We start from the raw sequence: 15,143 nt of genomic DNA on the forward strand, positions 1-15,143 counted from the left end.
TTGTGTGTAACACATTGCTAAACAGAAGATGACAACTTTGGAAAAGGGTATTGTGACACAACAGAAGTAATTGCAAGCATATGCTGTATACTCATAGTATTTTGTCATCTATTTCTCAGGTCAAGAACCATCAAGGCCAAGGTAGAGTGGAGTTATTTTCAAGAGTTATTCCCTCCAAAATGTCCAAAAAGGAGCAGTTGATGAAAATTTGATTGATTAAAAAGTTGTAAAAAAGGTGAACAATTATGCCATAATTCATCAAATGAGCCAAGTATATGGTATTTCAAAACATGGTTATTTGTTCAAAATCAAGAAATAATCAAAAACCTGAAAACTGACCAATGTTTTGGATGTAAGTTATACACTGGAAAACTTTTCATTGCCTACTGCCATATGGAGCTGTGTGATACTGTGCCAAGTGTAAGCTTTACATTGATCCGTTTATATACAGTGTATCCCACTCTGGTGTAAATAGCTTGGTATATGAATCATATGAAACAAGATACATTGCCTACTGTAATTCAAAGAATGCTAGCACTTACTTTAGTATTGCAAAAATACTTTCTCTAAGCACTTCCATAAACATCTTAGACTTTGGTAAGATTTGGTGCTGGGCCATTATCTACTGTGAGAATCTATGGCATTCACAAACGTCCCCAATATTTATTGTTTGCAAGATATTCTCTTTGGCTAAGGAATTTAACTTTAGCTTGTAGGGCTGGGAATTGCCAGGGAAGTCACGATACGATATTATCAACATTTTTGTAATTACTTTTTAATTGTATTTATTTAACCTTTATTTAACTAGGCAAGTCAGTTAAGAACAAAGTCTTATTTACAATGACGCCCTACGATACTTTGGTGCCGATACGATATTTATTGCAATTTTCACTATTCTCATGATTCTATATGTATTGCGATACAATACTGTGATTTTTTTGCGATTCAATGTTCCAAACATATTGTTCACCATATGTCTGCTGCAGAGAGACAAGAGAGAGCATGAAAAAACAAGTTCTGATCAGTCATGGAAATAAGTGCTAAAACCAAATCAGCTCCCTATTTAAAAAGAAAATGGAGAACAAGCTATGAAGGAAAAATACTGGAGTTTTGGTGCAGGTACAGCCAACTAGCGCAAAAATAATATTGCGATATTGTCAAAACAATACGATACAATATATTGTCAAAAATAGTATCCCGATATGTAACTATATAAAAAAAAAAAATCCCATCACTATTAGCTTGAATTGAGTACACTTGGCCTGGGTTTACTGACTAACAACATTGGCTCCATCATGCTGATATAGAGAGGGTACTACTCACTTCTCTTCTTGATGTTGAGGAGCTCCTGCTCGATCCTCAGGCAGATGGACTGGGTGAGCTCCTTGGAGATCCTCTGGAAAGCATCAAAGTCTTCCACGGTGTAAACATGGGTCTCCACGGGCTCGTTAGCAATGGCTTCCAGCTCAGATCTCACGGCATCCTTCACGCCCACGGCAAAGATCTCCACGTCCGCTTTCTTTAGCTTGGTGGCAGGGTCCTTGAAGGAGTCGGATGACTTCCCATCAGTGATGAGGATGGTGACGCGGGGCACGTTCGGCCGTGATCCTCGGTTGGCCAAGAATACCTTCTCCCTAACGTAAGTCATGGCCCGGCCGGTGTTGGTGGAGCCGCCACGGTAGGGGAAAGTCCGGACGGCCTTGACCACAGCGCTCAGATCGCGGTGGGTGTTCAGGTAGAACTCAGTGTGAGCGTCCCTGCTGTACTGAACCAAGCTGATCTGAATCTTGTCTGGTCCGATGTCAAAGGAGTTCACCAGCACCTCCAGGAAAGATCTGACTTTAGCGAAGTTGGACAGTCCGATACTGTATGAGCCGTCGACCAGAATGACAACGTCGGCTTGCACGTCCACTCCAAGAGAACATTCTAGAAGAGGCCACAAAAACATTTGTCATGCCATGACAAAATCAGACACTGAATGACTATAACATTGACTGACATATTCTTTACTAAAAGACCAAAGGATGTATTGTTGTAGGGTTTACTCACCAAGGGACATCTTGACTGGCTCAGTCTTCTCCATGGCCATGATGGGCTCGCTGGGCGTGAGGCCCTTGAGGGCGAACAGGCTGATCTGGTACTCTGTGTCTGGAGACAGGCCCGTAACTGTTGCTGAGGTCTGGCCGGGGCTTACGTACAGCTCCTGGCGCTTGCTGCCGGCCATCATGGGGATCAGCTGGATCTTGTAACCCGACACATCTCCAATGGAAGCATCCCATGTCACCCTCATAGACTTGGAGGCCACCTCCACAACTTGGAGGTTTGATGCTGGTTCAATAACTGTAAATAAACAACCCCCAAAAAATGAATCAAGACAGAAGTTTGTTAGTAAACCATCCTCTCAACACCTGGAAATGTTTTGGTCATCCATCTCTAAGCATTTCTAAGTTATCCATGCCAAAACCACTTCCAACATTCAAGTCTTAAAACTGCATTTTACCTTCCTCTCCGCTGATGAGTGAGTTGAGTTGATCGTCCACCCCCGAGCACACGTTGGTAATGAGCTCTTTCTGCACATCTTTGATAAGGTCAAAGTTGAAGACGTTATAGACGTGCGTCCTGTAGGGGGTCGAAGCCATTTGTTTCAGCTCCTCATCATCTGCTCCTTTGATCCCTAAATTGGGCAAAGAACCCAAAAAGTGGTGTAAAATGTATACGGCCTCATAAAAACTGAGGAAAATGTTCCATATCACCATTGTAATTCTGATCTCCTGCCCATTTCAGAAGGTTTACTCATTCATAGATAAGAGTCAACACCTATAAAGCCCAAATAAAGTCATCCCTATGAAGTCAATGACGGCACATGAAAATTATTCAGAATGTAGGAATTATTGTTTCATAGTTTCTCAGGTTCGAGTGCTATAAATGCTGAGTAAAACAAGTGATCTAAAAAATATATGAAATTAAGCAGGAGGTCTCTCCTTCTTTTCCATATTTAAGAAGAACCAGCTGGATTCACTATGGAACATATATCCATGTCATGACTTTAGCTGGAAAGAATGACAACGTGGGCAAAATGTGGAAAACCCATCTGATACCATTCTAGCTGGTAGGTTTATTAGTTTTCTTCCTTTCCTTTGTGATATGAATACTTCAACTTACTCTCATGACTATAGAATACATATAGACAGGATTATTAGTATTTATAAACTGAGTGGTTCGAGCCCTGAATGCTGATTGGCTGACAGCTGTGGTATATCAGACCGTATATACCATCGGTATGACAAAACATGTATTTGTACTGCTCTAATTACGTTGGTAACCAGTTTATAATAGCAATAAGGCACCTCAGGGGTTTGTAGTATATGGCCAATATATCACGGCTAAGGGCTATATCCAGGCACTCCGTGTTGCGTCGTGCTTAAGAACAGCCCTTAGCCATGGTATATTGGTCATATAACACAGCTCCTCTGGCCTTATTTCTTAAATGTAACACATCAACAGGGTTAGATGATTGAAAGGTAGCCTGTAGTCACATACCCAACGTGAAGATCTCCACCCCCATGTTCTTGAGTTTCTTGGCGATCGCCTCCACAGGGTCTTGAGACTTCCCATCTGTGATAATCATGGCCACCTTGGGAAAGCCTTTCCTGGCACCATTTGCCTCAGTGAAAGTGTTTTTCAGCAGATAGTCCATGGCCTCGCCTGTAACACAGTGGCATGACACCCCTTTCAGTTATTACATTGTTAATTTGATTCACTCTACCAACTGCAAGACTTATTAATAAGTCTTTGTGAGTTAGTATTATGCTAGAGGTAATGATATGATTATGTATTGTATAAGCGAGTGTAACCAGGTACTGTACATGTGACGGGTTAGGTACCTGTCATGGTGTTGCCACCCATGTAAGGCAGTGTGTTGATGGCTCTGAGAAGTTCGCCCCGTTTCATGTGCTGGTTGAGGTTAAACTCTGTCCTGGTATCAGTATGGTACTGGACCACACCTACCCTGGTCTTGTCCTCCCCAATCTCAAAGGCTCCCGCCATGGCAGAGATGAAGCTACGGATGTATTTAAAGTGTTCTCTTCCAACGTTCCATGAACCATCAACCAGGAACACCAGATCTGCAATGGCACTGTAAGAACACTCTGAGAGAAAAGGAGTGGTAGAGGAGAGGAGCGAGGGAAAGGAAAATGATAAAAAATGGAAGAGGTAAACGATTTGACCTGAAGACACATTTTTTCCCCAGAAGCCATATCATTGACCAAAGAAAACAGAGTAAAGTGTGCTGTTGGTCAAATATACACTGAGTATACAAAACATTAAGAACACCTGCTCTTTCCATGACATAGACTGACCAGGTGAATCCAGGTGAAAGCTATGATCCCTTATTGATGTCACCTGTTAAATCCACTTCAATCAGTGTAGATGAAGGGGAGGAGACAGGTTAAAGAAGGATTTTGAAGCCTTGAGACAATTGAGAAATGGATTGTGTATGTGTGCCATTCAGAGGTTGAATGGGCAAGACAAAAAATGTAAGTGCCTTTGAACTGGGAATGGTAGTAAGTGCCAGGTGCACCGGTTCAAGTGTGTCAAGAACTGCAACACTGCTGGGTTTTTCACACTCAACGGTTTCCCATGTGTATCAAGAATGGTCCACAACCCAAAGGACATTCAGCCAATTTGACACAACTGTGGGAAGCATTGGAGTCAACATGGGCCAGCATCCCTGTGGAACGCTTTCGACACCTTGTAGTCCATGCCCTGATGAATTGAGGCAGTTCTGTGGTCAAAGGGGTAACAACTCAATATTAGGAAGGTGTTCCAGCGAACACTAAAAGTAGCCTCCGGGGGAAAACTGCAGTCCAGCATTTTTTCCCTTTTGCAAAATGCATATCGTTATTGTACGACAAAAATGACCCTCTTAACACTTGTATACTACACAGGAACTATGGAATATCAATTAATATATGTCAGATATGACACTAAGGTGATGAAGAATGAATGCAATGAAAAATGCTTATGTTATTGCCATCTTTTTTTGACAGAATACCTTTGTCACTACCAAAATCATCACTGTATTCAACAGGCTATTCATCCGACTTTTGTCTGACAGGCTGGAGGACATACACCACCCACACTAGACCAGAGGACGGTGTTAGAGATAGTGGCATCAACAGATCAAGTGCAGTCGACAATAATCAGATTGATGTACTTAACTACTGCAAGCTAAGGTGGTACTTTGAGATAGAAGCCATCATAGTGGATAGTCTATTCCCTGTGTAGTGTACTACTTTTGACCAGAGCCACAACGTGTGCTCCTTTGGGAATACTACATAAGGTACAGTGACTGAATAGCTTGGTTACCCTGGATGATATTTTCCAGCTCTGTCTTTCTGGATAGGAATAAAGTCAGAGAGAGAGGTTTTCCCAAGCAGCAGTAAGCATGCACCATCTGTAGGGATGCCACATTGCCACTTGTAAACAGCTGTATCTGTAATGGTTTCCACTTCTCTCAGCCTGGCTACAGTACTCTTCAGCACCAGCACCAGAGGCCCTGCCCCCCTGAAACAGCTGTTAGCTCCACACCCCTGACCACCACACTGAGCATGTGCAAACTCCCTCACTTGGCAGGACTGACAGCCTGGCTCTATGACAGGCAGCTTACCAACTTAGTTACCAATATTTTTCTAGATTTGTATAGAATAACATGTGGAAACACCCACCAATGGCTGTTGACCACACATCAATGGAAAGAGCCCAGGCACAGTAAGATAAATAAAAAAGATTGTAGCCTATGAACAAACTGGAAAATGTTAACTGTTTAGTGTCAGAAAAAGCCAAGCAGTCAATGGACTTACTGACGGAGTCTGTGACCTGTGGTTTCCTGGGACCTCCTTGTGCTGTGCCACTTGATTGGACTGAAACACAAGATGAAATAAAGTCAAACTTGAGTAAAACAAACTACTGTATTTAACCATAAACTCCCTAATGGGAGTGAATGAATCAGCTAGTAGCATGAAACATTTTTTAAGTAAACATATTGTCAAATTTATACATAAAGATAAACATTGTGTATGTATTTAATGTGGGTGTCTCTAATAACCTCAAATCCACTTGTGGTCAGAACGAGCAGGCAAGCAGCCGGCTCCCAAATTATAATGGACTGATGCAATTAGTTCCGGCAATTCTCTCAGTAATCCCTAAAGACCCTGGCTGGGCTGCTTAGGACTGTAGAATCAGACGTAAGGGCCGGTGCCAAAGAGGCTTCCCCATGAAGCAGTGCATATTACATTACAGCATACTCTAATCACTGTTAGACTTGGGAGTGGGGTTGCCTGTTAGGACCTATGAATTGTCATTCCTCTCTCTATACAGTCTGAATCATTCATCATTAGACTAAATAAGAAGCTGGGTATGTATCCCAAATGGCACCCTATTCCCTATGTAGTGTACTACTTTTGACCAATGCCAATAGGGAATAGGGTGCCATTTTGGACACAACCTAGATATCGGTAAATGACTCACTTCATTCACCAGTAGTCTTCATAAGATAATACATGTACCAGATGTGATGGTAAGTGACTCACTTGTGAGCTGTCCTGAGGTGGGCAAACTTTCCTCTGAGCCAGAGTATGAGATGATTGTCACTACATAGTCCATGTCTGGAGTAAGGTCTGTAATGGATGTCTTAGTGGCTGTGGCAGGGAGGGTTAAATCTTTTGTTGGTTTGTCTATGGAAATAACAAAGTACCAAGTTAGGAATAAAGGGTTATAGAGAATTAATATAGCAACGTATACCTTAGAAATCTTAGGCTTGGTGTGCAGTAAATGTTTAATTGCGGTGGATCCCACAATGAATTGGTCAGAACAGTAATTTCAGGTATTTTGTTGTGTCAATGGCATTGATTGCTTGTTGTAAAGTACACAGGTAATGTTGCAGTGAAGGTAGAGATTGAGAGAGATTGCCTGCAGCAATACAGACCACACACCTGTGTCTGAGGCCACCTGTATCCTGAATCCTTCTATCCGTGTTAACGGCGCTTTCCATGTCATTTGTACTGTGTTCTCATTTAAAATCTTAAATCTCAAGTCTGAAGGTGGTTCAACTGCGAAAATAAAAAGTAGCCAATGTTAATTCCAGCATTTGCTAAATAAGTGTATTTATGATAAAACACAAGTTGTAGGTAGCTCATATCCCAACGATTAACACTTCAAGGTTGAAGTTATCCTGTTCATTGTTGGGGCAAACAGCAAGAGGTGACAATAACGACAACAAACATAACATTTGAGACTCGAGCAGCCATTTTAGAGAAAAATGACATTCGTTTGAGCTGTCTGGCCGTGTTTGTCCAAACACAGTCGACAACTCAAGCACATATAGTGACGAGACGACAAACGGTGGCAAAAAAATATCCAAGGGCACAATAAAAAAATGACATCGACAAACTAACATCTTACATGCTGATAAGGTCAACCCAACTCATGCCTAAACTGAATCGACCGACAAAAACATACACCTTCCATAAAACGTGGTTGTGTAAAGGCCTACATGCAGCCATACATAGTCTTCAGTACATGGTTTATTTTTGATTGACCCATGTGTATGACTCCCATCCACTGCAAACCTCTAAAAAGAGTACACTATGCGCTTTATGACGCTTTGTAAATATTTTCAAACCCCTCTAGCAATAAGTAGTGACAATCCACAATGGAAAAAAAGATTTACAAAGAAACAAATCAAATAGACAAGCCAAACAAACCATAAATGTGATTGGTCACACTGAATGGACTGTCTGAAGATCATGCACATGTACATGAAAAGTTGTTTGTAACAACTTATGGAACCGGACAAAAGTTTCCATGTACAAGACGGACCAGAGAACATATTTGAGAAATATTTTTTAATGATATTCGTCTGTTGGGGGGGATGGGGTAAGTTAATGCTCTTTTGTCATAATAGCCTAAGAGTGTTATGAAGAGTAAAGTCTTATGTAGCCTATATTGTAATAACAGAATGTCTAAAGAGAACGTCTAAAATCACAAGTAAAGTAAATAAGACCACTGTATGTGTAGTGGCTAATGGTGATGAATGATGAAATCTGCTTGTTGATGAACTGTAACAAGATAGTGTATCAGTGCATAGTGGTGCATATCAGGGTTAGAATAGGATTGTAGTCTATATAAGGGTATTTTAAATAAGGAAGCCTGTGGGGATCAAGAATATCATTCTAAAATATTATTGAAAAGCCATGACTCGGGACAAATTGAATGCAAATTTGCATAGCAAATGACCTGAGTGAAGCTTGTCCAGTACAGGATATCAAAAATGAGAACCACCAACCTGGCAGATCAACTCAAGGGCCTTGGTCTGCTCCTTCTGTTTCCAAATGGGCCCATCATAACCATATAGTACTACCCACATTGTCCTCCTTAAGAAGCTCTTAATTAAAACACTTATGAACACAAACTCAAACACAAATACTACAAGCAAGCGCACGCAAGTCCTGCAGGCTCTTGTTTTGTCTTATCTTGATTATTGGCCAGTCATGTGGTCGAGTGCTGCAAGGAAAGACCTAGTTAAGCTGCATCTGGCCCAGAACAGAGCGAGGCGTCTTGCTCTTCATTTTAATCAGAGGGCTAATATTAGCACGATGCATGCCAGTCTATCTTGGCTAAGAGTTTAGGAAAGACTGACTGCATCACTTCTTCTTTTTATAAGAAATATTATTGTGTTGAAAATTCCAAATTGTTTGCATAGTCAACATACACACAGCTCTGATACACTTACCCCACCAGACATGCCACCAGGGGTCTTTTCACAGTCCCCAAATCCAAAATAAATTCAAAAAGCATACAGTACTATATAGAGCCATTATTTCATGGAACTCCCTTCCATCTCATATTGTTCAAATGAACAGCAAACCTGCTTTCAAAAAACAGATAAAGCAACACCTCATGGCACAATGCCTTTCCCCTATTTGACCTATATAGTTTGTGTGCATGTGTTGATATGTACAGTAGGCTACGTGTGCATTTATTTTATTGATGTAGTTCTGTCCTTGAGCTGTTCTTGTCTGTTAATGCTTTGTATTATGTCATGTTTCATGTTTTGTGTGAACCCCAGGAAGAGTAGCTGCTGCTTTCTTCAACAGCTAATGGGAATCCTAATTAAACACCAAAAAATACCAAATACCCACCCACAACACACACACAACACACCCACAACACCCACACAACACACACACAACATCTCAATGATGAGCGAAAAGTTCATGTTCACACTTTATTTGGATTGTCCAAATAGTCCATCAACAAACTATATATTGATGAGCAACTGCTTGCCAAGTTTAAGATTAGGGTTAGGGTTATAATATGGGTTAGGGTAAGGATTAAGATTAGGTTTAGGATAAGGATTAAGGTTAGAGTTAGGTTTAGAATAAGGGTTAAGGTAAGGATTAAGGTTAGGATTTGGATAAGGGTTAGGGTAAGGATTAAGGTTAGAGTTAGGTTTAGAATATGGGTTAAGGTAAGGATTAAGGTTAGGGTTAGGTTTAGGATAAGGATTAAGGTTAGGGTTAGGTTTAGAATAAGGGTTAGGGTAAGGATTAAGGTTAGGTTTAGAATAAGGGTTAGGGTAAGGATTAAGGTTAGGGCTAGGGCTAGGGTTAATAGATCGTTGAAATGTTGCTGATAGTCTGTAGAGCATCTACAGATGGATGGACTATCCAAATAAAGTGTTACCAAATTCATCTCAATGACAAAATAAAAAGTGTTTTAGTGTTGTTGCTGTTATGACTCTTTCTCTTAATTTCTGGTTTCTCCAAGTAGGTCAAGATTTTGGAAAATACCAAAAGAGAAGGCTTCTCTTAAAAAATATGATATTCTGACAGAATATTTTACATTTTATAGTATGATTGACCTCTGTAATCTGTAATTTATATGAATGGTCTTGGGAGATTCAGAATAATGTTATTTCTCAGTCTAACAGTTTCTGGAAAATAATGTTAGAGACACTTATATTTTGTCTTTCCGTTTCATCAGAGAGAAAAAAGATCACGAGAAGGACAATTGGCTTCACGCCCCGTTTTTCTCAGAATGAAAGTGGAGACATACAGTCGAGTTCTCGGTTAATTTGGAAAAAAATGACATCGTAGTTATAGCTTATCTATACATCCCTTACGGGCATTTTTTTTTGGACCTAGTTCCTCTATCATGACCTAGTTCCTTGATCATTACCTAGGTCCTTGATCATTACCTAGTTCCTTTATATTTACCTAGCTCCTTGATCATTGCCTAGTTCCTTGATAATGACCTAGTTCCTTGATGATGACCTAGCTCCTTGATCATTGCCTAGTTCCTTGATCATTGCCTAGTTCCTTGATCATTACCTAGATCCTTGATCATTCCCTAGTTCCTTGATCATTGCCTAGTTCCTTGATCATTACCTAGTTCCTTTATCATTACCTAGTTCCTTTATCATTACCTAGTTTCTTTATCACTGCCTAGTTTCTTTTTCATTACCTAGTTCCTTGATCCTGACCTAGTTTCTTGATCATGACCTAGTTCCTTTATCATTACCTAGTTCCTTTATCATTACCTAGTTCCTTTATCATTACCTAGTTTCTTGATCATGACCTAGTTCCTTTATCATTACCTAGTTCCTTTATCATTAGTTCCTTTATCATGACCTAGTTCCTTTATCATGACCTAGTTCCTTTATCATTACCTAGTTCCTTTATCATTACCTAGTTTCTTGATCATGACCTAGCTCCTTTATCATTACCTAGTTCCTTTATCATTACCTAGTTCCTTTATCATTACCTAGTTCCTTTATCATTACCTAGCTCATTTATCATTACCTACTTCCTTTATCATTACCTAGTTTCTTGATCATGACCTAGTTTCTTGATCATGACCTAGCTCCTTTATCATTACCTAGTTTCTTTATCATTGCCTAGTTCCTTTATCATTGCCTAGTTCCTTTATCATTACGTTGTTCCTTTAGGCTACTTCATTTTTGTACAGCTGAAATTCTTCCATTCCCCAGAGAACTACTGTATGCATACTAGATCAACTAAGACAGAAATTCCTATTAAAAATATCAAGCAAGTGCCCCTCCTAGCGTAAGAAAGACTTCACTGCAACTATCCATGCTTAGTGAGTTAGCCTTTCACTAACTTCCAGACCACTATGATGGGGCCTGTTCCACTTTGAACTTTTAGATTTAAAAAAATCTATTTGAAACGCACTTTTTGATTGAAAAATATAATGTTGCATTCCTCAGACTGTTTCAATATCCTACCCTAAAGATAATTCAACCTGTCCCAATGAATAGACAGACAAAATTGGATAAAAAGACAATTGAAATAGCCAACCTATACAAACACAACAAAAAGACAAGAATCCATAGGTCTAGAAATGAATATATATGTCTACAGATGAATCCATAGGCCTACCGATGAATCCAAAGATCTACCTATAGGCCTATAGTCTTACATGAGATACAAATAATGTAGACATTTTCTTTCAGCAAACATTTATTAACAAAATTAAATTAAATGTGGTGAAAGTATTGCAATTTCACCATGAAGAGCTAAAGAACCGACACCATTAGCTACAGTCGGAGAAAGAGAAATGGGGGAGGGGGTAAAGAGAGAGAGAGCGAGAGAGAGAGACGGGGAGGATGCACATTTTCATTCAGTTGTGTTTAATTAACAGTAGAAAAAAATTGGAGGTGGGGGGGAAAAAAATGTCAGGTGAGGGATCACTTTACCTTGGGCCACGGCGGAGGATAGTAGCACTGCAAGGAAGGCAGCCGCTGCCAGAGGCAGCCTTATCTTCATTTTGACTCTCTTTCTCTCTGGTTCAGCAGAACATGAATGAGGCTACAAAAAGAACGTGCAATTACGCACGCATTTCAGCAATGCTCCAACATTCCACATTGTACTTTTACCACAAGCATCAAACATTTAAATGCCATACAATCCCAAATAAACTGTAGATGTGTCATATACCAAGTGCATTCAAAGACAATGGAAAGACAATTGAACATCTAAACGACATTGTCTTATCATATTGGTCCAATTTAAACAGGGATTAAAAACATCGTAAGAAAACTCACTATCAACTTTTAATGCACAGCTGCAAATCGAAAATTGTCTCTTCTACACTTTTCTATGGGATAAACGCGCTTCCTGCTGTAGCCTATCTGATCAAAAAGGCGGTCCCTGTTCAGTCAAGACTTGCATTGATGGAGATGGGAGTAGGCTAGAGCATGACTCAAAAGCTATAAACTATCCAACATGTACAAAATATATGAAAACCCAACCCGTGTCTCCAAGCACAAAAAACAATATCATGCAATATCGAACACTGTATAGGCCACCAGTCCTAAGTGATACATGTTTCCTTTCTTCTAAAATTAAATTCTAATTTACTTCACACATTAGGAATTAACCTGCATGTTTAAACCGCGAAGAATATTCCAACGCCAACCTATATGCCCAATGCACATGAGTCCAAGAAACACGGCATTTATGGCATGGTTGTTGGGGAATAATTACGGGCAATAATTCATTTTCAAAGACACCTTAACATAAAGACACCTTGACGAAAATGATCAATAGGCAAATAATAAATAGACAAATTCAGAGCACGATATTGGGATTGCCTAATTCCCTGGTCTCCAGATGAGCATGACTAATCTCCCTTTACCTCTCAGATAGCCTAAACAGTAGTCCAATCCATAATTCCATATTCAATTAATTCAATACTGACCTGTGGAAATGAAGTTGTGCTGTCGCTCGTTTGATTTCAGAATACAAAACAGTAAAGCCTCTTTGGATATGCCCCTTCTGGTAATGATGGATACAAGTTTTACGGGAGGAGAATCAATATTCTAAGCACAGACGAAAACTCAGTTCTCCTCTTGCGGAGGTCACAGATCAGAAGCCTTTTTCCAAGTGGGAAGACTCTCTACAATCTGCTACTTAATAGGGGGCTGTTCCCAACTCTCCCTTTACTATCGTAAACTCTTACGACACTCAGCAAGCGTGGAACCCTGCCACAGATTGATAAATGCAGCCTCTCAAAGTGTGGGGATATACTTTTGGAAACTTAGCATAGTTTTCTGCATTCCTTTTCAATGATGCTTCTCTAAAGGTTTTATCCACAAGTTCATAGCATCTGCGTTTGGAAACCAGGAGATGTGTTGTTATTGGCAGCCGTTTAGCCGTTTTTTTAGACAATGGAATAATGGAAAAATCTTCAACAGCCCATTTATTCAGTGACCACTTAAGAATTAGTAGGCCTAACTACGTCATTTTAATTTAATGGGATTTATGTCAGTAGATAAATATTTATAAATATATTGTTATGTTATTGAAGTATTTAATAAGTCTTTGGATTCCACTCAGAAAATGTCAAGACATTCTTAACACTGTCCAATCATAATTATACAGGTGAGGCATGAGTAAAGGGCGATGCTTTCTGTCCTGATTCCTTCTTCAAAGTGAAATAAAAAGTGAATCCATCAACCTAAACCTATAAACTAAAATGGCAAGGCCGACATCAAACAGTCATTTTGGCCTTGCTATTGAAAATAGGCAATTGGAGAAGCCTAATCCATCCTCACCCGGACGCTTATAAGAAATCCCGTTATGCCCTCAGATGAACCACCAAACAGGCAAAGCGTCAATACAGGACTAAGATTGGATCCTACTACACCGACTCTGACACTCGTCGGATGTGGCAGGGCTTGCTAAATATTTCGGACTACAAAGGGAGACCCAACCTCGAGCTGCCCAGTGACGTGAGCCTACCAGACGAGCGAAATGCCTTTAATGCTTGATTCGAGGCAAGCAAGACTGAAGCATGCGTGAGAGCACCAGCTGTTCCGGACGACTGTGTGATCACGCTCTCCGTAGTCGATGGGAGCAAGACCTTTAAACAGGTCAACATTCACAAAGCCGCGAGGCCAAACGGATTACAAGGACCTGTACCCAACTGGCAAGTGTCTTCACTGACATTTTCAACCTCTCCCTGACAGAGTCTGTAATACCTACATGTTTCAAACAGACCACCATAGTCCCTGTGCCAAGAAAGCTAAGGTAACCTGCCTTAATGATTACCGTTGGTAGCCATGAAGTGCTTTGAAAGGCTGGTCATGGCTCACATCAACACCATAATGCTGGAAACCCGAGACCCACTCCAATTCGCATACCGCCCCAACAGATCCACAGATGACGCAATCTCAATCACACTCCACACTGCCCTTTCACACCTGGACAAAAGGAACACCTTTGTGAGAATGCTGTTCATTGATTACAGCTCAGCGTTCAACACCATAGTGCCCACAAAACTCATCACTAAGCTAAGGACCCTGGGACTAAACACCTCCCTTTGTAACTGGATCCTGGACTTCCTGACGGGCCACCCCCGGGTGGTAAGGGTAGGCAACAACACATCTACCATGCTGATCCTCAACACTGGGGCCCCTCAGGGGTGCTTGCTTAGTCCCCTGTGGTACTCCCAATTCACCCACGACTGCGTGGCCAAGCATGACTCCAACACCATCATTAAGTTTGCTGACGACACAACCTGACCACCGACAATGATGAGACATCCTATAGGGAGGAAGTCAGAGACCTGGCAGTGTGGTGCCAGGACAACAACCTCTCCCCCAATGTGAGCAAGACAAAGGAGCTGATCGTGGACTATAGGAAAAGGAGGGCCAAACAGGCCCCAATTAACATTGGCTGAAATGGATTGGGTCGAGAGTTTCAAGTTCCTTGGTGTCCACATCACCAACTAACTATCATAGGCCAAACACACCAAGACAGTTGTGAAGAGGGCACGACAACACCTTTTTCCCCTCAGGAGACTGAAAAGATTTGGCATGGGTCCCCAGATCCTCAAAAAGTTATACAGCTGCACCATCGAGAGCATCCTGACCGGTTGCTTCACCGCCTGGTATGGCAACTGCTTGGCATATGACCGTAAGGCGCTACAGAGGGTAGTTCATATGACCCAGTACATCACTGGGGCCAAGCTTCCTGACATCCAGGACCTATATACTAGGCGGTGTCAGAGGAAGGCCCAAACAATTGTCAAAGACTCTAGTCACCCAAGTCATAGACTGT

At 40.9% G+C, this 15,143-nt stretch overlaps 1 protein-coding gene across 4 annotated transcripts in view; it reads right to left on the reverse strand.

Annotated features, from left to right (window-relative positions):
* The window catches only part of LOC139556155 (collagen alpha-1(XII) chain-like), a 99,002-nt gene extending 86,033 nt beyond the window's left edge, over positions 1 to 12,969 (reverse strand). For 3 of the 4 annotated variants that reach the window (XM_071369729.1, XM_071369730.1, XM_071369727.1), the window contains exons 1-10: positions 12,781 to 12,969; positions 11,777 to 11,888; positions 6,993 to 7,109; positions 6,591 to 6,734; positions 5,862 to 5,921; positions 3,885 to 4,148; positions 3,541 to 3,705; positions 2,501 to 2,674; positions 2,050 to 2,340; positions 1,324 to 1,926 (exon numbers count right to left, since the gene is read on the reverse strand). In XM_071369729.1, the coding sequence (XP_071225830.1) occupies positions 1,324 to 1,926; positions 2,050 to 2,340; positions 2,501 to 2,674; positions 3,541 to 3,705; positions 3,885 to 4,148; positions 5,862 to 5,921; positions 6,591 to 6,734; positions 6,993 to 7,109; positions 11,777 to 11,846 (1,888 nt within the window). In that variant the 5' untranslated portion in view covers positions 11,847 to 11,888; positions 12,781 to 12,969. The remainder of the gene's footprint in view (positions 1 to 1,323; positions 1,927 to 2,049; positions 2,341 to 2,500; positions 2,675 to 3,540; positions 3,706 to 3,884; positions 4,149 to 5,861; positions 5,922 to 6,590; positions 6,735 to 6,992; positions 7,110 to 11,776; positions 11,889 to 12,780) is intronic. The other variant, XM_071369731.1, reaches the window with a different exon arrangement.
* Positions 12,970 to 15,143: the final 2,174 nt, after the last annotated feature.

Source organism: Salvelinus alpinus, chromosome 27, assembly GCF_045679555.1.
Source record: "Salvelinus alpinus chromosome 27, SLU_Salpinus.1, whole genome shotgun sequence".
Taxonomy (NCBI): domain Eukaryota; kingdom Metazoa; phylum Chordata; class Actinopteri; order Salmoniformes; family Salmonidae; genus Salvelinus; species Salvelinus alpinus.